General features: G+C 42.5%; 1 protein-coding gene across 1 annotated transcript in view; it reads right to left on the reverse strand.

Annotated features, from left to right (window-relative positions):
- The window catches only part of THBS2 (thrombospondin 2), a 46,558-nt gene that overhangs the window by 9,977 nt on the left and 14,120 nt on the right, over positions 1-22,461 (reverse strand). The window contains exons 6-18 of the mRNA XM_083732203.1: positions 21,301-21,444; positions 19,702-19,798; positions 18,118-18,288; positions 17,454-17,630; positions 15,580-15,753; positions 14,714-14,841; positions 14,418-14,570; positions 12,271-12,489; positions 10,861-10,968; positions 10,200-10,359; positions 7,917-8,035; positions 4,730-4,964; positions 265-492 (exon numbers count right to left, since the gene is read on the reverse strand). Coding sequence (XP_083588329.1) covers positions 265-492; positions 4,730-4,964; positions 7,917-8,035; positions 10,200-10,359; positions 10,861-10,968; positions 12,271-12,489; positions 14,418-14,570; positions 14,714-14,841; positions 15,580-15,753; positions 17,454-17,630; positions 18,118-18,288; positions 19,702-19,798; positions 21,301-21,444 — 2,113 coding nt within the window. The remainder of the gene's footprint in view (positions 1-264; positions 493-4,729; positions 4,965-7,916; positions 8,036-10,199; positions 10,360-10,860; positions 10,969-12,270; positions 12,490-14,417; positions 14,571-14,713; positions 14,842-15,579; positions 15,754-17,453; positions 17,631-18,117; positions 18,289-19,701; positions 19,799-21,300; positions 21,445-22,461) is intronic.

Here is a 22,461-nt window from a genome sequence, read left to right on the forward strand (position 1 = left end):
TTTATTATTGCCAAACATTCCTCAGAAGTTATCTGTGCTTCCAACTTTTCCAAATCCATTGCAGAATGTTAAGTTTAGAAAGAGATTCTTAAACTGAACATATAAACTGCCTCATAATATGCTATGAGGGTCTGTTTCAAGAAAACAAAGTCCAAAAAGCTACTGGGTTCATGGAAGCCCTTGTGAAACACTAAACTCTATCCTCTTGGTGTAATTCTGTTCATATCATCAGTTAATCAATTGATTAATTTGAATCATACTCACCTACAGCTATGCCAGGATCTGAGTTAGCCGTCTGTACCAGTTCTTTGCCCTGATGTCGAATAACCCAATTTGGGTCAATCTGAGCTGTTCCTTTAGGATCCAATGGGACCATCTGGAACTTTCTGAAATCAGTTTCACTAATGGCATCATTTTCAGGACAAACATCAAAAATATCTGGGACTTTGTCATTGTCAAAGTCATCTTTGCAGATGTCACCTCGGCCATCACCTAAAATGCACACAAAACATTGAATGATTTTCACGTTATATTCACACATCTCTCTTTCTGTAGGAAGAAGTCATGTTTGACAGGAAGGAAGGAAGCAGCCATGCCACCTTCTTAGACAACAGAATTAAATTTAAGGGAAGAAGGGCTACCATCTTCCATTCCAGGGGAATGGAATGGATAGCGCAGTGGGTGAGTTGCAAGGGACCTTGGTGGGTGACTACTCCAACCTTCTGTGCAAGATGGGATCTGCAGAGCAGACAGGACTGTGCAAATCTGGGGATGGGCCTAGGCCATCTGGGAAATCAGTTGCTGACAAAAACAAATGACTCCCTTATAACCTAACAAGCCAGGAGAACCACAATATTAAAAAGGAGCTTTGGAATTTTAAAACTCCATATTATCTCCATGTCATCAGATGCCTTCAGCATTGTTCTGTCATGAATACTTAAGACTATGACCATGTACTTTTGTCACATCTGTAGCAAATGAGTGAAGAAGGCATTACAGTAAATCATATTAAAACAGCTCTTGGCTACTCTTTATTTATGAGAGACTGTGAGAGAGGGAGGGAGGGAGAGCAGTGATAAGCTATGGGATAAATAACCATTTCCCCCCCTAAAACTTGGAATGTGGCTATAATGAAATCCTGAGTGATTAATGTGGTATTTAAGACAGAGTCATTCAAGTGAACAGAGACTGCAACCACCAGATCTGTTATAAGGAAGCCCTGATGTTGGCAATGTGGTAAATACTTTGCAAGCTGTGTGTCCTAGAATGTAATATTTATACTGGTTTGGGTTAAAGAGTTATTTGGGTTGAAGAACAGTAGACATTCAAATAAATGTCAAAACAACAAAACTGAAATGTCACAAATTATTCAACATCTTTATTCAACATCTTATTCAACATCTTATTCAACATCTTTATCAACGACTTGGATGAGGGACTCAAGGGCATCCTGATCAAATTTGCAGATGACACCAAACTGGGAGGGGTGGCTAACACCCCAGAGGACAGGATCACACTTCAAAACGACCTTGACAGATTAGAGAACTGGGCCAAAACAAATAAGATGAACTTTAACAGGGAGAAATGTAAAGTATTGCACTTGGGCAAAAAAAATGAGAGGCACAAATGCAAGATGGGTGACACCTGGCTTGAGAGCAGTACATGTGAAAAGGATCTAGGAGTCTTGGTTGACCACAAACTTGACATGAGCCAACAGTGTGACGCGGCAGCTAAAAAAGCCAATGCAATTCTGGGCTGCATCAATAGGAGTATAGCATCTAGATCAAGGGAAGTAATAGTGCCACTGTATTCTGCCCTGGTCAGACCTCACCTGGAGTACTGTGTCCAGTTCTGGGCACCACAGTTCAAGAAGGACACTGACAAACTGGAACGTGTCCAGAGGAGGGCAACCAAAATGGTCAAAGGCCTGGAAACGATGCCTTATGAGGAACGGCTAAGGGAGCTGGGCATGTTTAGCCTGGAGAAGAGGAAGTTAAGGGGTGATATGATAGCCATGTTCAAATATATAAAAGGATGCCACATAGAGGAGGGAGAAAGGTTGTTTTCTGCTGCTCCAGAGAAGCAGACACGGAGCAATGGTTCCAAACTACAAGAAAGAAGATTCCACCTAAACATTAGGAAGAACTTCCTGACAGTAAGAGCTGTTCGACAGTGGAATTTGCTGCCAAGGGGTGTGGTGGAGTCTCCTTCTTTGGAGGTCTTTAAGCAGAGGCTTGACAACCATATGTCAGGAGTGCTCTGATGGTGTTTCCTGCTTGGCAGGGGGTTGGACTCGATGGCCCTTGTGGTCTCTTCCAACTCTACGATTCTATGATTCTATGATTCTATGAAATATGTTTTCTGTGTTCACAGACAGCATGCAAATCCTGTTCCACAAGTCCTTTTTAAAGGCGCACGCACACATTCTACAACATTTTCCCCCAACTTTTTTCTTTGATAAGGAAATACAATTCCTGTGTTTCTCTCCAATCATGAGGACACTAAACTTGGTGGGGTGGGGGGTGGGGGAGAATGATGAGAATCTCAGCCAATTATGTTTATGCAGATTCACTTATTGTTGTCTGCATTCATTTCTCTTATCAGTAGAGACTCATACCACATGTTTCGCAGGCATGTTTCATTAGAACACTGTCTCTCTACTCCAATCTTCTATTCTAATCCTCAAGGACAGACTTTGTTATGGAACTGCCAAAAAAGTTTTTTTAAAAAAAATACAGAGTCAAGCATCTCAGATGCTTTTTGTAGTTCATCTCTGTGAGAAAATGGCTCCACATTCCACGGACTGACTGGCTGGCTGGTTGCCAAGTTGAACTCCAAATTCTGACCAGCTGTATGCTCCTGAACGTGTTTATCTTTACACTTAAGAGGGAAAGTGTATGTTCCCAGTTTTATTCTCTTGCCAACATCAAAGAAGCAATTTCTTTGTCCAAATGAGGTTTTAATTTTTCACCACATATGTTTCTTACGTTCCCTGTGGTGCTGATTGCTGACAAGGCTGTTTTTTCATCAAAAAGTTTAGAAAGCATCTGCCCCACCAGCCATGACCACAGGCTCCTTGGAGGTCTGCTTTCTGGAAGATGGTTGTTCAGGACACAGTAAAATTCTGCCTTATTTCTTGACCCTAGATTCAAATGACACTGCGGAGTATCTGTCACAGAAGAGCTAACTGGTGAGAAATCTAAGCTCCACCTGCTCTGTGTGATTAGAGACGTAACTGGGCAGAATACGTAAGTGGGCAGGATCTGTTGTGGTGTTAACCCGAGAGCCAGTGTTGTGTACTGTCTGCTAAGGAGCAGGAAGAGACAGATTCAAATTCCCGATTCAGCCATGAGGTCACTGGATGACCTTGAGGCAGCTGGCTTATGGATTGGCTCACTCGTTTTCAAAGCACTACTTTCAAATATATTCAAACTATTTAGTAAGATTACTCCAGGCAGAAAACCCTCATAAAGACTTCAGCAAACAGATGTGTTTGGGTGTACCTTTGATGTGCTAAGGGATGCTAAACATATTCTTGCATAACTATTTGACTTTTAGAAGACATCTGAAGGCAGCCCTGTTCAGGGAAGTTTTTAATGGTTTTTTTTAATTGTGTTTTTAATATTTTGTTGGGAGCCGCCCAGAGTGGCTGAGGCAACCCAGTCAAATGGGTGGCTAATAATAATAATAATAATAATAATAATAATAATAATAATAATAATGCTACTTTTATTAGTCATCTCACTTCAGTACTCTGTTCAAGCTATAATTCTTTGCAGAAGTTATTAATCCCAGTTTTCTTTCTTAGCTTCTCAAATAATATTTTATGAAAATGTCACATAAACAACCTGTACGGATGTTTTTCATTACAGTATTGTCAGATTCTACTACAAAGGGATGCTCTGAGCATCACAAAACAGTCATGGCCCTCCTGCTTGATCACCTACAAAATCAACTTGCTAATGCCATTGCGCTTAAAAGAAGTACACCATTAAAAGGAGACCACCTGTGAATTCTCCAGACCTAGGAATACTTTCAGAACTGGATGCAACACTATAGGCATGCCAGCAGCTGGGTGCGAACACACCTCGACAGACTCATCTGTGATAGAAACAAGTCAAACTTTGATCAGCTTTCCAACACATAAGCCAAGCAAGTAGCAGATGCTATGGTAGGGCTGCACTGCTGACCTCCACTCCCTGTGGATGAGTCACTGCTGCAAACCAAGATGGATAGAGAACAAGGCAAAAACACTGTGCAAATACACTGGCTGAGCCAACCTGGCATTTCTGCTGGCATGTTTTCACTAGGCCAACCTCGCCGCCACCTCCCCTGTCCTGCTCTCAGTCCCAGTATGCAGCACCGATTCAGCTGGAGAGAGATCAAGGGCACCACACCATCTACTGCTGGGCTCAGCTTGGATTGAGAGGACCATCTTTAGTCTTCACTCAAGAAACCCCCAAGTCTATGGCACTAACAAATCTACCATGGCATAAGCTTTCATGGACTGCAGCAGGGAAGGTGGGCTTCTGGCCCTCTAGATGTTGTCAGCTTCCAATTCCCAACAACCTCAGCCAGCATGGTAGAGATGATGTGAGTTGTAGTCTAGCAACATCTGGAGGGGAATAGGTTCTCCATCCCTGGAGCACACCATTGTATGCCTGAAAGTGACTGTAGTCCACAAAAGGATATGCCACCGTATATGTCTTTAAAGTGCCCATAGTCTTACCATCGGAATCCTTCTGGTCAGGGTTGTATGTGAGTCGGCAGTTGTCCCGGTCGTCTGGGATGCCATCATTGTCATCATCAGAATCACAAGCATCCCCTTTACCATCTTTGTCATGGTCAGCCTGATTGGCATTGGAAATGTACGGACAATTGTCTTTGTTATTCTGGTGGCCATCTTCATCTATGTCTTGATTGTTGTCACACTGATCACCAACCAGGTCATTGTCCACATCAGTCTAAAGGTGGGGACAGGAAACAAGATTTGAATTTTTGAAACAGTGAACCAAAAAAGGCGGGGGAACCACATGATCACACTGTTAATGGTTCCCTTCAGAAATGTTAATGAATAATGAAGGCAATCTGAAAAGTAATATTCTATAAACATACTGAGATATCCCAAACTTGCAAAATAGATTCTTATTTCAAATTCCTCATTTAAATCTACTGACTCTTAAGCCAATACCCTTAATTACTTACTTACTTTTATTTATCTGTTGTATTTATATCCCACTGCAGGAGGCAGTGGAAGACAGGAGTGCCTGGCATGCTCTGGTCCATGGGGTCACGAAGAGTCGGACACGACTAAACAATTAAAGAACAAATTTATATCCCACCTGGGACACGGGTGGCGTTGTGGGTTAAACCACAGAGCCTAGGACTTGCTGATCAGAAGGTTGGCGGTTCAAATCCCCATGATGGGGTGAGCTCCCGTTGCTCTGTTCCTGCTCCTGCCAACCTAGCAGTTCGAAAGCACGTCTACGGGACATGGGTGGCACTGTGGGTTAAACCACAGAGCCTAGGACTTGCTGGTCGGAAGGTCGGCGGTTCGAATCCCCACGACGGGGTGAGCTCCCGTTGCTCAATCCCTGCTCCTGCCAACCTAGCAGTTTGAAAGCACGTCAAAGTGCAAGTAGATAAATAGGTACCACTCCTGTGGGAAGGTAAACGGCGTTTCTGTGTGCTGCTCTGGTTCGCCAGAAGCAGCTTAGTCATGCTGGCCACATGACCCGGAAGTTGTACGCCGACTCCCTCCGCCAATAAAGTAAGATGAGCACCGCAACCCCAGAGTGGGTCCCGACTGGACCTAATGGTCAGGGGTCCCTTTACCTTTACATTTTTTAGTCCTAAAAGCAAACAGATGCAAGCCCATAGGATCCCTCCAATTTTAATGGAAGGACAAAATGTGTCATTTATCAGAAGTTTGAGAAGCATGGTTTCTATGTGATTTCTTGCATAGAACAGAGGCTGGCTAAGCTGAAAAAGTAGATTATCAGGGTAGGTGGCGGTATGCTTGAAGAGATGTTTTCTAACTGATCTTTAACTCATACAATTTTTCCAACATAACATTAATTCTTCCAGAATCGTGGTCTTTTCTCTCTTTTTTGCATCTGTTTTCATACTGGAAGCATTTGGCATCTGCCCCCAAAGTATCTGTTAAGAAGAGTGCAAGATGAAAATGCAATGCAGGCATTTTAATGAATGAAATTGGTGCCAACACACAGGAAGACCTTTGACGTCCTCAACAGATCTCAGTTCTAGCCTTAGGCCCCTTTGTAAGATTTTGCAGATGAGAAAAGTGGCGCTGCTCTCGTGAGAAACTTCTCTTGCCTAGGCAGCATTCTTATGTTATGAGTGACTGCTATTGACCTCAGCTGCTTTCAGGGTTTTTATGTATATATATGCCCCGAGAAGCCAACAGCAATAACTTTGCGCAATTAGAAATTCCAGACCATTCATCCAAATCAAAGGCAAAGCTGTTGTGTCAGAGCTTTGAAAACTTGAAAAGCTGAACTCTTTCTTTTTTAAAATAACCTGGGCATTCAATTTACCTCAAACCATGCAGTTTGCCACCAACATTTGCCTTTAATATAAACATGTGCCCTGTGACTGAACAGAACCATATTAATTCTACGTAAACTGGGTGGTTTCCCCTCCCACTTCCCGAATACAATTACAAGTAAGTCTAGAACGTAGCATTTCTGAAATGCAGAGCTGGAAAGCCCATTGTGGTCTGGGAGTTGTGTTACCCATTTTAAACTGCCTGGTGGGCCAAATAAAAAAGCACATACATATACATAATCTCTCCCAGAGGCACACAGTTTGTTTCACACATAAATCTCATGTGCTCCCCACCTTCCCCTTCATCAGAACCAACCTGGCGAGAAACTAGTGACAATCAGAAAGGGGTGATCTCTTGTATATATTGGGGCTTAACTGAGAAAGGGAAATGGGTGACACTGTGGTCTAAACCACTGAACCTCTTGGGCTTGCTGATTAGAAGGTTGACAGTTCGAATCCCCATGACAGGGTGAGCTCTCGTTGCTCTGTCTCAGCTCCTGCCAACCTAGCACTTCGAAAGCACACCACTTCAAGTACATAAATCGCTAGCACTGTGGCAGGAAAGCAAATGGCATCTCTGTGCACTCTGGTTTCCATCGCAGTGTTCCATTGCACCAGAAGTGGTTTAGTCATGCTGGCCACATGACCCTGAAAGCTGTCTATGGACAAATGCTGGCTCCCTCAGCCTGAAGCGAGATGAGCACCATACCCCATCATCAAGTTTGACTAGACTTAACCATCCAGGGGTCCTTTTTTGACCTTTAATTGAGATAATAGCAGGAGATGTTCCTGGGGTGAAACTGGGAGTCAGATTTTCTGAGTTGACATGCACAGGATTCTGGTGGTGGATGACTTGGAACTGAATGTGTGAGCTGCCTCCATTGAAAATATTGCAGGCTGGGAGTGGAATCTCCACATGTGGTGTTGGATGTATGATGTCACACATACAAGTCATCACCTCACAGGGTGGTTGCTGGATGCATGTATGAACTCAAACTAGAAGACTCCCTGTTAGGAAGAGGGATGGAAGACTATTCATGAACAAAAGCTCTTCTTTATTCTAGCTTTCCTGCATCTTGAAACAATCTACCCCCAAAAGCATATAATTGGAACACTGAGTATCTCTGCAATAACAAAAACCTTGTTTACCCCTAAATCCAACCAGGTATGAATTTAGATCTTGAAAAGGGGAGAAAGGAACGACAAGCCTTGCTGAAATATCCCTCAAAGCGACAAAAGGCAGCCTGTGTTAATAGTACACAGTACGGTGTAGTGGTACCTCTACAAGGGTGAAGGCAGAGGTTCTTCACATCCATACAGTCCCCCCCCCCCATGTATATGCTACTTACCTGATCAGGATTGTGCACCAGTGGGCAGTTATCGCAGTGATCACCAACTCCATCTCCATCTGTATCTCTCTGGTCTGTGTTGTAGACATATGGGCAGTTATCGCGTTCATTGAAAACATCTGCCAGGATGGGAAAAAAGCAATTCAAACAAAAGCGTTATGTTCAGATTCCACTTGTATCAAGCAACATGCACTGGTTTCCAAGAAACTAGCACAACCATGAATGAGAATTTTCCCCATTTCATTCTCACTGGAAACTAACTGTGTCCAAGAGACAATGACGGGACCATGGTCACCCTGTGAGCTTTTGTATTTAAGGCTGGTCTCTCCATGCTAGGTGGCACACATTATATCTTGAACTGATAGCACTACTGCTTTTTCCTTTGCTTGTTAACTGGGGTGCGCTTGTCTTGCTGTGCCTTCCCTAAGTTACAACCCCTTTTATACAAGGCTATAAATACTATAAAGTCTGTAGGGTTGTACTAGCTGGTCCCATGGTTGGTGAAATACTTTTAGGATGGCTCTTTCCCTAATTCAGCTCTGTGGTGACCCCTCTCTGCCCAACTCTTGGTCACATAAAAGATTTGCCTGACACATTTGCTGGTGACAGTGAGAAGGTAAGAACAAAACCACTCTATTTTGTGACAAATCAATTGATGACCTATGAGCTTCCATTCTCAATTGAAGGTAGTCGATTCATCCAGACCTTTCAAGATAGGGCAGTCCAACTTTTCAGATTTTATCCAATAGTGATTGGGAGAGAGCAATACTCTGATGGGCAGCTTATGAAACAACTTGGACCAAGGCAAACAGTTTCCTGAAGCAGCAAAATGAGGTCTGATCCAAATCTTGTGGTTTGTGCAGTCCCCTAGAATATTTTAATTGTTTGAACTCTGTGTAAACAGTCCAGAGGAATCTGTTGATTAGGTGGTCAACAAATGTCCTAAATCAATACTATAAAATTTACTATGAAATGTATCCCCTGAGCTGACCTGAGGTTTATGCAGTTTGTTTTAGATTTCAGATTTCATTTATTTTTAGTAATAAAAGTTTTTGCTGATTCTTACAATATTTGGAGGAGATGAGAAGAAAACCCTTTCCAGGAATACTGGTTTATATATTTTTATTTTTATTGCAATGATATATATTTTGATTGTAAGCTGCCTTGGATATTTAGATATGTCTAAATAAATAACCACGAGTGTTAATGGAAACTCCATACTATGGAAAACCTTCAAGGGTTTTAGATATCTACTGATACACACACCCAACACTTTACACATTTATTGAATCAAATCTGAGGCTTAACAGGTTTTTTTCTCCAGTGCTGAAAACTGGGATTCATCTGCCAGGAAATGCAGCAGCAACGTCCCTCTAAGGACATTGAAGCTTCTGCTTCCAAGTCATGCCAAAAACCACAAGCCTAGAGGCATTCCAAAAACACCAAAGATATTTAGGTTGGTAGGTTTTTTCAGTACTGGGCTACTGTTCAGGTCAGGTTTGCCAGTTTAATAACCTGAAATGTCACTGTTGGTTTTTTCCTCCTTCCTGAGCCAAAAATGTAACTTGGGATCCTTATTATTCTAGCATCCAAAAGAAATTTCCTTTTTTCTCCTAAGGCGTTTTGGCAAACACATTGGGTGAAGACATTTGATTTGGCTGGCGATTCAAGTGTGGCTCTTCATGCCAGCATATTTGACAGCATAAATAATTAGAAAAAATATGAGTATTGCTGGGCCATAATTTTCATTACTTCTGAAATTATTATATCAAGTAAATGTTATATTCTTAAAAATGGGACCTGGGTTCTTAAAGAGTACCTTTCCTGTTATAAGATCATTAAAGACTTGTCAGAGAGACTATGCAAATAGTCCATTCTGTTCCAGAACTGGTTTGAGGAAATGGCAAAAACTTTACCATGAAATTATTTGCCCAGTAAACCCCACCAAACCATAAGTTTTAGGTACACCACTAATATTTTGTTTGATTAAGAAATCCTTCATAAACATAACTGGTGGTTGAAAATGCTTGCTTTCCTCTTCTCTTCTCCTGCCCCCCTCAGCAATATACCACAGCTTTTATAGCTTACATATAGGAGGGGTGTTTAAAATGAGAGTCGTCATAGCGTTCTCTTTTTTGCAAATGAGGCAACCCTATCCTTTGCCTTCAATGCATGGATTGATTTGATAGAGTTGTTCACAAGGGTGAGAGCAATAGCTTATTTTGAACCAGTTTCTCCCACGTTGAACAGAAACAAAATATATGAGAATGAATAAAAATTTACCATCGCCATCAATATCCACCGCACATGCATCACCCTCTCCATTATTATCGGTGTCAATCTGAGCAGGATTGTGCACATAGGGGCAATTATCACAGCGGTCACCAACTTCGTCCTTGTCATAATCAAATTGACGGGGATTAAAAATCAGGGGGCAGTTGTCCTAAAAAAGGGGAAAGATTAAAGAAAAGATGTGTAAGCATAGCTTAGAGACCATTATATTTCCAATCAACCTTTTCCCTTTCTGTAAATCAAATAGCATATACCTACTGGGGTTCCCAAGGGTTTCATGTAAATACTGCTAATAATAGTAAATTAGCATCAAATGAGGCATATTTAAGACTATCACACTCTCACACACTCTGCTAGACTCAATGTCTTTCAACCTTTTGCCATATGAATACGACAAGCCAACAAAACAGCTGTAAAAATCCCATAGAGTGCGCCATTCTTTGAGAATTTCTGTTGGTCTGAAATGTGGAACAAGTAATGATCAGCGACATCTGTAAGCAATAGTGGTATCCCAAATGGTACAGTTTAAATTCTTATATCTGACAACAGACGTAGAGAAATGAGAATGCAGCAAATATACCAACAACTTCTTAATGGTGTCCATATTTATTTTCTCTGAAAGGAGAAGATGGGTTAATGAAAACAAGCTTACTTTATCATCCTCAACACCATCGTTATCATCATCCTCATCACAGGCGTCTCCCTTTCCATCTTTATCGAAGTCTTCTTGTCCAGAATTAGGCAGAAGAGGACAGTTATCCTGTAAAAACAGACAACCCCGGATTGGCACACGCTTCTATTTCACAAATTGATAATAATGCCAAACTCTGACTAAATGTTTGTATGCCTCTCCGGAGACTAAAATATGGCACTGGGCAAATTCAAAATGGGAATTTTGAAGTCTTTTCTAAAGTCAACATGCATATGTATTCAATTAATTTTCACACACTTTTAGGCAGCCTTTGGTTTGTGTTGGATTATATTGCTAAAGTGGAATGATATCCGATGATGGTTACCACCTTATATTTTTGCTAGATTGCTTTAAAGGAAAGCATTTAACCTTTATTAAATCAACATATGTACTACAAAAATAATGGGTTTGGCTTTTGGGAAGAACCTCCCCTAAATGAATTCCGTATGTTTGAGTTTTGTTTTTTGTCTTTTAATGAAAGCAGTTCTTGATTCTTCTTGAATCAAATGAAGTACGTCCTGGTGACAGGAACCAAAAAGAAAGAAAGAATGAACCATATATGCTGAGTTGGTCACATTAACAAATGAGCAGACATTAGCCAGGGCAGAAAGAATTTGACATCTCAATTGTATGCTCAAGGAACATTTAATACTCCCTCCCTGTTCATGGAAAAGCAGGAAAAGAGAAATCCATTACTAGATCCACCCCCCAGGCTTATAAAGTCACATTCAGCTTCAAGTTACAAACATTTCTCGCAGTTTAAAGTAAGTTTAAATTAAGGCACAAAATTCTGGTTTGTTTCAATTCACTTGCTGTTGGGGTGTGATATACTTTGGTGCTGTATTGTTTTTGACTGTATTGGTTTGATAAAGGGTGTCTTCAGCACTTACTCGTCTGCTTTTCACTGGTTTATTTGGTTAACCTGTTGAGAGGGTATGTTATCAGTAACCTGACTAAGCCGTATTTTGTGATGAAAGGATGGTGTAGCAAGGTGACAGAAGCACTGCCCTTGCATGAAGCAATGGGCTGCCCCAAGACCTCCGGGTATAGGGCAGTATATAAATTCTAATTCTAACAACAATACATTGTGCATTCAACTATTTCACTGGAATGATCCCAATTCTGACATGCCTATCCAGTCATATCTTTTTGGTGAATCATAAGAGGAAGATAATTTTGGTAGACTAGGAGCCCAAAATGGACAGATTCTCTAAACTGAGAGACCTACCAATCTTGGAAAAATATTTATTTCAACAGTGGCCTAAGAAATCATTCAGAAAATGATGGTCACCGGAGGCTATCACTAGACTTGCCCTTCATCAACTGCCCTTCATTGAGACATTCATGGTGTTTCCATTGCTTCTTACTTACTTTTATGCAGTGATAAGTTGCATTGGCAGCACAGACCAAGTTATGATTGGGCCATCCATCCAGATCAGAATCTTCACCACAAATGAATCCATCACCAGCATAGCCTGTCCTACATTCACACTTGTACATAGGGTCACTGAAATGCCCAAGGTAGATGCACTCGGCTGACCTGTGACAGTTGTGTGTCTTGTCTTTGCAAGGATTGGCAGGTTCACATACCTGAAAAAGCAAATCATAATCATTCAGACCATGCTTCTGTAGGGGCATAAGGGTCTGGGGCTAAATTAAGCTAAATAACTGCAGCACCAGACCCAGCTAAATTGGAGGAGGAGACAGTGATGCTTTGATGCAAGGTATCCCATTTTATTTTCTCTAAATAAATTTATTATGAGCTACAGGGACATGAGCTTGTTTATTATTTATTTGCTTTGATGTCATCCTCATCATAGCAAGTTACAATACTTGAAAAGAATTTGCAGGATACTTTCTGCAGTACAGGTGACTTTAGGAACAGGACAATATATGGTGGCTGGGACCAGGAAAACCTGCCTGGAATGGCTGGGACCACAACAGTATCTGTGGGTGAGAATTGTGCTAACAACACAAGAGAAGAGATGCTTAGGATGGCAAGACCTACTCAGTTCCACATAGTGCTGGAAAAACCATTCAAAGCCAAATTTGAATTCAACTAAGTTGGCCCAAAATGTCTGTTTTTCAAATGCCTTGTTTTAAACAGTTTTCAGTACCGATAGTCAAGCAGGCAACACACTACCCTCAAATGACACATGAAGCATCCAAAATATCGGATTATTCAGAAGAGTAGATAAACAGCAGTTTTAGTTTCCCATAATATTGTTGAGCTTTGAGCCACAGATCCTTTAGCTGGGCCCCGATTTAACAACCTTTTATTAAAATCCTGGGCAGAGCCTCAAGGAACATTTCCTTGCTGACTGAGCTAATTAGCTGCACACGTTTGTCAGTGCAGTAATTATGAATAATGCTTTATTTAACTAAAGAGTCGCCTTAAGCAGAATTCACAAAAATTCTCTTACATTTGCTGATTCTGGATGTCATTAACTAACGTAAATCAACCCCACCCATTTCCTTTGCAGCAGTTTCAGGATGTAGCACCAAACCAGCTATTTAGCTGCCTTTGGGTTTTTGTTTTTACATAGAGAGACAGCCTAATGGACTGTGATTTTTTTCCCACAAGTCCTGACTGGTACTTCTGTATTGCTATTGTTTTGATTGACAGCTTTGCTAGAGTAGTTTAATATTAGCGGATGTTTCACATTTAAACTTCACAAACCGTGTCAGCCAGAACATGGAGAACTATGAAGGGACTGAGTAAAACCCAATGAAACTATTTTAAAATGAGGGTGGGGAATGTCTTTTTATCAAATCTAATTTAGTTGCATTTTCTTGTGTTCACTGAATAAAGATCTCCCCAAAGTGACCTATTTCATACAGAATGTGTCAAACAATCCCTTATATTAATTGTGCTGGTTCTCATGTGCAATGCATTAAGAATATGTTAGTGAAGAACCTGTGGCTGAAGGGCTAACATAAGAACAGGCTTTCTGGATCAGACCATAAACCCATCTGCTCCAGTATTTTGTTCTCACAAGATGAGCATGAGAAGCCCAGAAACAGAACATGAGCGTGAGAGCACTCTCCCTCTTTGTGTTCAGTCAGAGAGGCATATTGCCTTTGTCACCGGGGATAATGTATAGCTATCACAACTAGTAGCCTTTCCATAGATTTCTCTAATCCCATTTTAAAATCATCCAAATTAGCAGCCATCATTACATCCTGTGCTATGTGAAGAATTAATCCCTCATGTCTTATGCACTGTTACACCTTCTTGGCCCTTTTCAATTGGCCCTAAGTTGTTGGGTTTTTTTTAATATAAAGAAATGACTTTTGAGATCAATTTATTAAAAAGTTTGGAGTGGTTTTGAATGCCAGGTTTCCAATCTAAGGAGTACATTATTAAACATGCAAGCTGCACTCTTGCTCATTTTGAGATGCTCCAAGACAATGAAGTCTTCAGGACTGATACTACATCACCCTCTTTGTGCCATACTTTTATAGCAGATGTATCACATTTTCCATCCCGTTACTGGCCTTCTTTCAACAGCACTTACTTGTTTTTCTTTCTTGGCAGCCTCTAGGCCCACCCCATAAGGCTGACTTCCTTTGTAGCGAGGAGGGCATGGCAAGCAATGGAATCCAGGATTAGTGTTTACACAACGGTGGTTCTGATTTAACTTAAAGCAAACGTCTGGCACTACTGCACACTGCAAAAAACAAAGACACACGCACACACAACCAGAAAGAAGTATTGAGTTATATCACTGAGGAACCTCCAACGAAGTTGGCTACGTGTTTCCATTGGGTGGGGTCAAAACGGCATTTCTGTATGAACCAAAACTGTGTCTACCTCATCAAGGTCTTCGCAGACTGTTCCGTTTCCAAGGTAACCGGCAGGACATGCACCACAGGACCAAGAACCATCCGGGAAGCTGTTGCATTCTGCTCCAGGAAAGCAAGGGTTTGACAAACATCCATCTGCCAAAGCAAGGGGAAAGAGCATTAATTGTGCCAGTACTAAGCCAATCTCCTTATCTGAATACAGAGGAAGAAAAACAGCTTTACATCATTTCTATATTAAATCTCCCCACCCACTTCGAAGCAACTGTATTAAAATTTACTACAAATATATTTTATACTAGTCCCAGATTGACAATTCCAAAAGGACAAGTTGTATATGAAGGCACAGCAGTAAAGATGGAGTATGTCTGAAACTGCCAGCTCAAAATGTCTACTCCAGACTGGAAGCCACTCTCCAGTTTCAGGCAGGTGCCTTTCTTAGCACTCTCAGCCAAGATCCTTCTAACTGGAGATGGCAGTGATTGAATCTCAGAGAAGGAATTCAATATAGCATTAAGGAAATTGTTCTGTCAGGCTTGTGCTAGAGGAGCAATCTCTCCTCTCCTTCCCCTGTGCACTGTTCTTGGCGTTCTTCTGACACACACATCCCAAGCCAATCAGTGGGAGTGGGGAGAAAGCCCCATTGTGCTGGCAAGTCCTTGTGTGAGCTTCCACAGGCAGGACCCATTAGCTGAACCCAGCCCAAAGCCTGCTGCATACAAATCCTATGTTCTGCCACTGTGCAGTTGCTGCTCCAACAATCGTAGGCTAGTCTAGCAGAATGGTTTGGAGTACCAGATCCCATGTGAGGCATGAAGTATACTTGGGTATCTTTGTTTAGAACACAGCTAACTATCCAGCACATTCCACACTCACCTATTGGACAATCCTGTTTGTTGCACATATCATGCTGTATGACATCTCCCATACATGCCTTTCCACCATACTGAGGCTCTGGGCTGTTGCAGAGACGAGATCTTTCCCGAATGCCTCCGCCACAGGTAACAGTGCATGCAGACCAAGGAGACCAAGGGCTCCATCGACCATTGACTGGAGTAGGACAGGCAACAGGAAAAATTAGCATGGGCAAGCACAGTACAGTTAAGAAAACAAAACACTGACCACACAGAGTGGTGTCATTCAGTGATGTCAAGAAGTTATTTCACCTGGCCACTTCACTAGTACAATGAATACAAATTGTCTTTCTGGTCTAGTCAAGGAACCTGAAAAGAATCTGCTCAAATTGCAAATCTGCTCAACCTGCAAATTCTGTTTTGGCCATAATCCACAATCCTCCTACTCAGAAGTACCCCATTCACTTCAATGGGGTAACTAAAACAAAAGGGTTGTAGATGGCAGCCTCTTCAGTCCCCTGAATCCAATAAGACAACTGGCACTCCGGAAGGAAAATGCAGTGCAAGAAAGAATGCATATTTTTGCCCACATAGTAATCTACCCCAGGTTTCTCTCCACATGACTTTGCCCATGCATATATACAAATACATGCAACAAATCTGAATTATGTCATTTTCATAGAAAAGACTGGGTGTGATTTTGCAAGTGGGATTCAGATGCACCCTGGCAAATTCAGATTGCACAATCAAAGAAGATTTGATGCTCTTGCACAACAAATCTGCTTTACCCTCGCATCCAACCCCCCCCCCCCCAAAAAAACCCAATACATTTTGCAGTACAGAAATTGATGGAGGAAAGATCTGGAAGATGTTGTTATATAGCCTCCTAATCAGAATGAATGCTCACTATAAAGCTGACATTGTCTAACCTCCCTGAAAACTGTAAACAAACAAATCAGGAAGAATGATCAACAAATAGGTTGTGAAGAAGCAATTAGTAGTTGAAAGGTAGATATCAGTTTATGAAAACATTGCACATCCTCAGGCTATAGCAGTTTCAGCCCATTTTCATTGAAATAAACATAATAGGAAGATGCAAATTTCATGATATAAGACTGAGGTTCTTCTATTTGAATTTTATTACTGGTTACATATGAAACTGTAGACTTCACTCTCCTGCTAGAACATGCTTTTCATGTAGATGTTAAACTCAAATAATGAGAATAATGTTAGGCTTCCATTATAGAACATCAATTATAGAACATCTACACTATCCAATATAAACCTAGGAAACCTCTGAGCAAATAGTGGACCCCTACATAGGTGAGTTCCATTGATTTCAGTGTGACTTACTGCCTCATAAATGTGCACAGAAATGCAGCCTAAGTCTAGTAGAATGTTATGATATTCTATTCAGTAGTGGACCATGTGGTAGAGCACCATCAGTCATCTGACTTCTGCATCACTACCTCTTACCAGGAATTGGAGGCAGTAGAGTGAGTTGATCTGGTGTTCTCACTGGTGCATTTCCACCATGCCAACTCATGCTTTCCCCCTCTACCTCCTGGTAGACCAGAGGTCAGATGAGTGATGCCACCCACACCACCTGTTACATAATTTATTTATTGCCTTGCACAGCAACCAGCTTTCCAGAAGGGGTTCTTTGAAAAGTGAGTAAAAAGTTGCCCAATCAAGGCAGACCCTCTAAAATAGTGTGCCGGAAAGTTCTACTGCCATAGAAGGGCCAAGTAGTGAAGGCCCAAGTAGATGTGGATTCAGTCTAACAGAGCCCCAGTTGCTGATCCCAAATGTTTAGGTTAGGTTATTTCAGCTTGAGTAATGTTGACATCTAGACTGCAGCCTTATCAGAGGCTGAATGCAAACCAAAACACTTACTCGGACATGGGACTCCTTCACATTCTTTTGTTTCCCTTCCGCTTCCTTTGCAGCCTTTCCCACCCATCTGTGGAATGGGGGAATTGCAGAGACGTATGCGAGTTATGTTGCCTACCCCACAGGTCACAGAACAGGAAGACCAAGGGGACCAGTGGCTCCAGCCGCCATCTTGCCGTACTGATCAAGGAGAGAAAAAGAATCACAGTTCAAGGCCCTGTCCCTAAATCCTCAAAGGCTCTAATGGAAATTCTCCTTTAATGCATAGCAACGTAAGGAAAACTGTATCTGCAGTACAAATACCACTGGCAGCTGTGATTATCTGACAGTCCACACCAACTTTCAGCCATGTCTATCAATGTCAAAGTGGCCATATGTTTACTGCCCCCATGTGCTAACCATAGCTGGATAGTCCTATGTGGGACACAAAGAGAGGTGTCCTCACCTGTCAATTATCTATTATCTACCTCTTTGCCTTGTGGGTAAGGAGAGTAGTTCAGGTCACATCTTAAAATCTGATGAATCTAAAAAAAAATGTCACACAGCTCTTTCATGCGTGGATGTGTTTCTTTTGCATACAAGATTGATTCCAGGTGAGTAGCATTTGCTTGTTTGAGAAGCAAAGGAGAAGTTACAAAGATAAAAGCTTGACATTACAAACACTCACTGCGATTGTCGCATTTCCCGAGGGAACAGGTTCTTGTTTGAATGGAGGGCCCTCGGCAAGTATTGCTGGTGACATCGCATGACCTTCCTCGTTGCTGGGTTCCAGATCCACAAGTGACAGAGCATTCTGTCCATTCAGACCAGGGTGACCAGCCTTCTTCACTGTCGTCAGCTGCAAATCAGAAGAATCATAGAGGTGCCCTGAACGGTCTTGTTCACATGTAAAAGCCTGCTGGAATTTGCAGATACATTAGGGAGCCAAAAAATAAGCCAAAATAAACAGGTGAACCAATGCATCTGTTGGGTTAGCTCTTCAAAGCTTAAGCCCATATACAGCCTGAAGCACTGAATAGACACAGCCCAACTAGCTACACATTATTATTGTTGGCATTGTTTGACTTACACATCACTATCAAAGCATATTGTCCATTCGGTCTGTAAAGCTATGTGCTCCAATAGTGTTCTGTGTTGGGGCTGCTCACAAATATTCAAATTCTGGACAATTGTCAAGAAATGATCAAAATACTCAAACATCACATTCCAGCCTCACTGCCACTTTGTTTACAAAATCTATGGGGCAAACAATTTGAAAGGTTTCAGCTCTCAGGACCTCTTGACGTGGCTACTAGTGGCTGCCAAAACCTCAGTTGCCCCCTTACAGGACTTGTGATATTCGCTTTAGTATAATAATACGTGGATTTTAGCATTAACTGGGGGGAAAAGAACTCATAAATTACATGTTGCCAAAGGCTTGATGGACCCTGGAAAAATTCTATGTGGTTTGGTGGGAATTTATTTTATATACAACCAAGGTAGACACAAAGGACTCCCTCTGCACAGTGCAATGTGATATGTAGATTTCCTATTGGTCTTAAGTACTCTACCAACTTAATAGTAAGTCTCTCCCTGATATACTGTGTTGCTTTTTTGTACCTCTGTTATTTTTGTTTGATTTACTTCAATAACATCTTCTTTTTAAGTGTCCCATTTGAAAATTTGCTCTCCACATGCAAATCTCTCTCCTCTCTGAGAGAAAGGTAGTTTCTCAAGGCTTCTCACTGATATACTTGGTTTGTTCACATGGAACGTGAGCATCACACAGCAGTAAACCGGCAACCTCTTCCCCTTGTAAAAACTGAAGTGGGAAATCCCTGTGTGAAGATGATCACTTCAATGTGGACTACAGCTCCCATCAGCCCTGACTCCTGGCCATGCTGGCTGAGGCTGATGGGAGTTACAGTTCAGCAATAACTGGAGGGTCACAGGGTCCCTGCCTTAGCAAAATGGCAATCATCCCAGAAGTCAGAATCTTGCACCTCTCCTGCTCCTCCTTCTGCCATATGTTATTCCCTGCAGTAGTTTCCTCAAATGAAGAAAATGATGCAGGTGGCAAAACATTCAGGGATCACCCAAGCAGTAACAGCACATAGTGTATTGCTAGTTAAGTGTGCAACACTGACATAGGAAGTCTAGCTGGAATCATCTGCAGCCTTGCTCTTTGTAGACCCAGCAAGTGGTATTCAAGCTGAGACTTCCCTACTATGCAAGCTTTTAACAATAAGCTATCCTTGCATGCCATACTTACAGTGAGAGCAGACAGGGCAGCACTCGCCATCAATAAAAGTGGGGCTGACACAGTGAACAGCTGGGCATGTGATTTTATTGCATATCGTTTTAGAGTTCTGTATGTGCAAAGGGGGAAAAACACATGGAACCATTACTCCAATATCAGTCAATCTAAATACCCTATCTTTTGGCAGGACATTCTTCAAATGAAGGAAAAAGTAATATAATCATAGAATTGCAGAGTTGGGAGGGATCCAAGGGTTCTCCAGGCCAACCCTCTGCAAGGCAAAATGTTCATTGCAGGAATTAGGCTTGAGTACCTAAGTTTGCCTTACTGACAAAAAAAAATGCACATCAAAAAGTGCAACTGGCACCATGCTATTTTCCATCAGAGACTTATGCAGCTGACAATATGAGATGTCACACAGAAGAACGGGCTATAACACCCTCTAGTCGATCAATAATAAAGCTTGTAGTTTTGCATCAGTGACAGCAGGTGGGCCAAACTGTACAGCTGCATCCCCATTAGGGTTGATGACGCTAGGTTTAGTTAGTGGTGCAGCATGAGGGAGAGAGGACAGCCCTGGCTACTAAAGGCCAAGGAATTCAACATGGGGTGAGGTGAGCAGATTTCCATCCACCCAATGGGAATTGCCCTTCTTCGCCACTCTGCAGCTCCTTAAAGGTAAAGGTAAAGGTACCCCTGCCCGTACGGGCCAGTCTTGACAGACTCTGGGGTTGTGCGCCCATCTCACTTAAGAGGCCAGGGGCCAGCGCTGTCCGGAGACACTTCCGGGTCACGTGGCCAGCGTGACATCACTGCTCTGGCGAGCCAGAGCCGCACACGGAAACGCCGTTTACCTTCCCGCTGGTAAGCGGTCCCTATTTATCTACTTGCACCCGGAGGTGCTTTCGAACTGCTAGGTTGGCAGGCGCTGGGACAGAGCAGCGGGAGCGCACCCCACCGCAGGGATTCGAACCGCCGACCTTTCGATCGGCAAGTCCTAGGCACTGAGGCTTTAACCCACAGCGCCACCTGCGTCCCCTGCAGCTCCTTACATTCCTCCAAAATCTGCTCTGGAGGGTTATGGAAGAGGAAGGGGAAATCCCATTGCGTGAGTGGCAGTCTGCTCCACAGATTTATTGATTCAACCCCAAGAATATGTGGCCGTCCATCATAACAGTTTAGCAAAGGCAACCTGCCAAATAATAAATTGAAATTACAGGGCAGTGCAAAGCCCAACAGAAAGAGATAGATGCCTATTAAAATAGCCCATTACAGTGGTACCTTGGTTCCCGAACAGCTTGGCTCCTGAACAAATCGTCTCCTGGATGTCACAAACCCAGTAAGTGTTCCAATTTACAAAAGTTTTTTGGAAGCCAAATGTCTATTTCAGCTGTTGGCATTGTTTCTGGGGCCAATCAGTCAATCAGAATTCGCGCCTTGGTTTGCGAATATTTTGGGGCAATGGTTTGCGAACGTTTTGGAAGTCAAACAGACTTCCAGAATGGATTGATTTTGGGAACCAAAGTACCAATGTACACTTGATTGGATGCAGCTGAAAAGAAACTCCGTGTGATTGGGTGGGGAAGGGTAAATGATTCATTGATGCCTTACCTGGCAGTGACATTTCGTGCAGCTGTCCACAACCCAATGTGAATTATTCATAAACTCACGGCCATCTTGCCAACAAGCCGACTGGTTCTTGAGTGTTTTGTTGGGGCCAAGCAGTTCCGACACAATTTTCTCATTCACCTCAGACTGTACAATGAAACAGGTAGCAATGAGTTGGCCTTTTTGCAATGCACCATAGTCAGAGAAGGGTGAAACTCTCACTAACCCTCAGCATAGAAAGCTAAGCTGCTCAGAACAGATTCCTTCTTTCACCCAGCTAAACTGAGCCAGAAAAGAAGCAAACAATTCAGTGAGTGCACTGTTCCTCTGGGCGCAAACGTCCCAGCTAATGTTACAATCTGGGCTTGCAGCACTTACACAGATCTCCATAAATTATACTGAAGAGATTGTAGAGTATCACTCATCTTCCTTAAAATGGAAGATGATTTCACTCTTGAGACATGTGCTAGACTACTTCAGGTCTTTTTCAAATATGTGAAGTTGATTCATAACACAGACTGAAGCAGACAATGGAACAAAAGCCAGGCAATGACAAACAAGGCACATTCATGTATTTTCTATATGATTTATCAGGGTGCCTGCATATGCATTAACACCGTGCAATGATCAGGGCTGGCCTGATGACTTCGTGAGGTGGGGTGAAGCAGCCACCTCAGAAGGTGGGAGCCCCTGAAGGCACCCCACCTGCCCCACCACTTCCACCACTGGCAGAGAAGTGGCGTGCAGTATCAGTGCTGATTTGCTGTGAGATCTCACCAAAAGCTTGCGAGATTTCACAGAGCACAAGAGATTTGGTGATTTTCAGTGAACTCTCATGAGATCTCGCTGGATATTGATGCTGATGTCGATGTTGCTTCTCTGCCAGTGGCAGTAGCGCAGTGCAGCAGGCACGTTCCATGTCACCTCAAGTGGCAAAATGGGACATGTCACCCCTGGCAGTGGTAGTATGTGCAACACACAAATACTTTAAGGATTAGCCACCAAGAGCCTTTCCAGGGACTATGGTTTTCCAGGAGATGGGTAGGCATGAAACTGGGTAGGGGGTCACTTATCCTTCCCTCATCTGCCCCTGTAACGTTGTCCCAGAACGCACAGCTACCTACCAGCAAGTCCCTGCGTCCCAGTAATCAGACTCCTAAATGC

This window comes from Podarcis gaigeae (assembly GCF_964106915.1).
Source record: "Podarcis gaigeae genome assembly, chromosome: 3".
In the NCBI taxonomy this organism is placed as follows: domain Eukaryota; kingdom Metazoa; phylum Chordata; class Lepidosauria; order Squamata; family Lacertidae; genus Podarcis; species Podarcis gaigeae.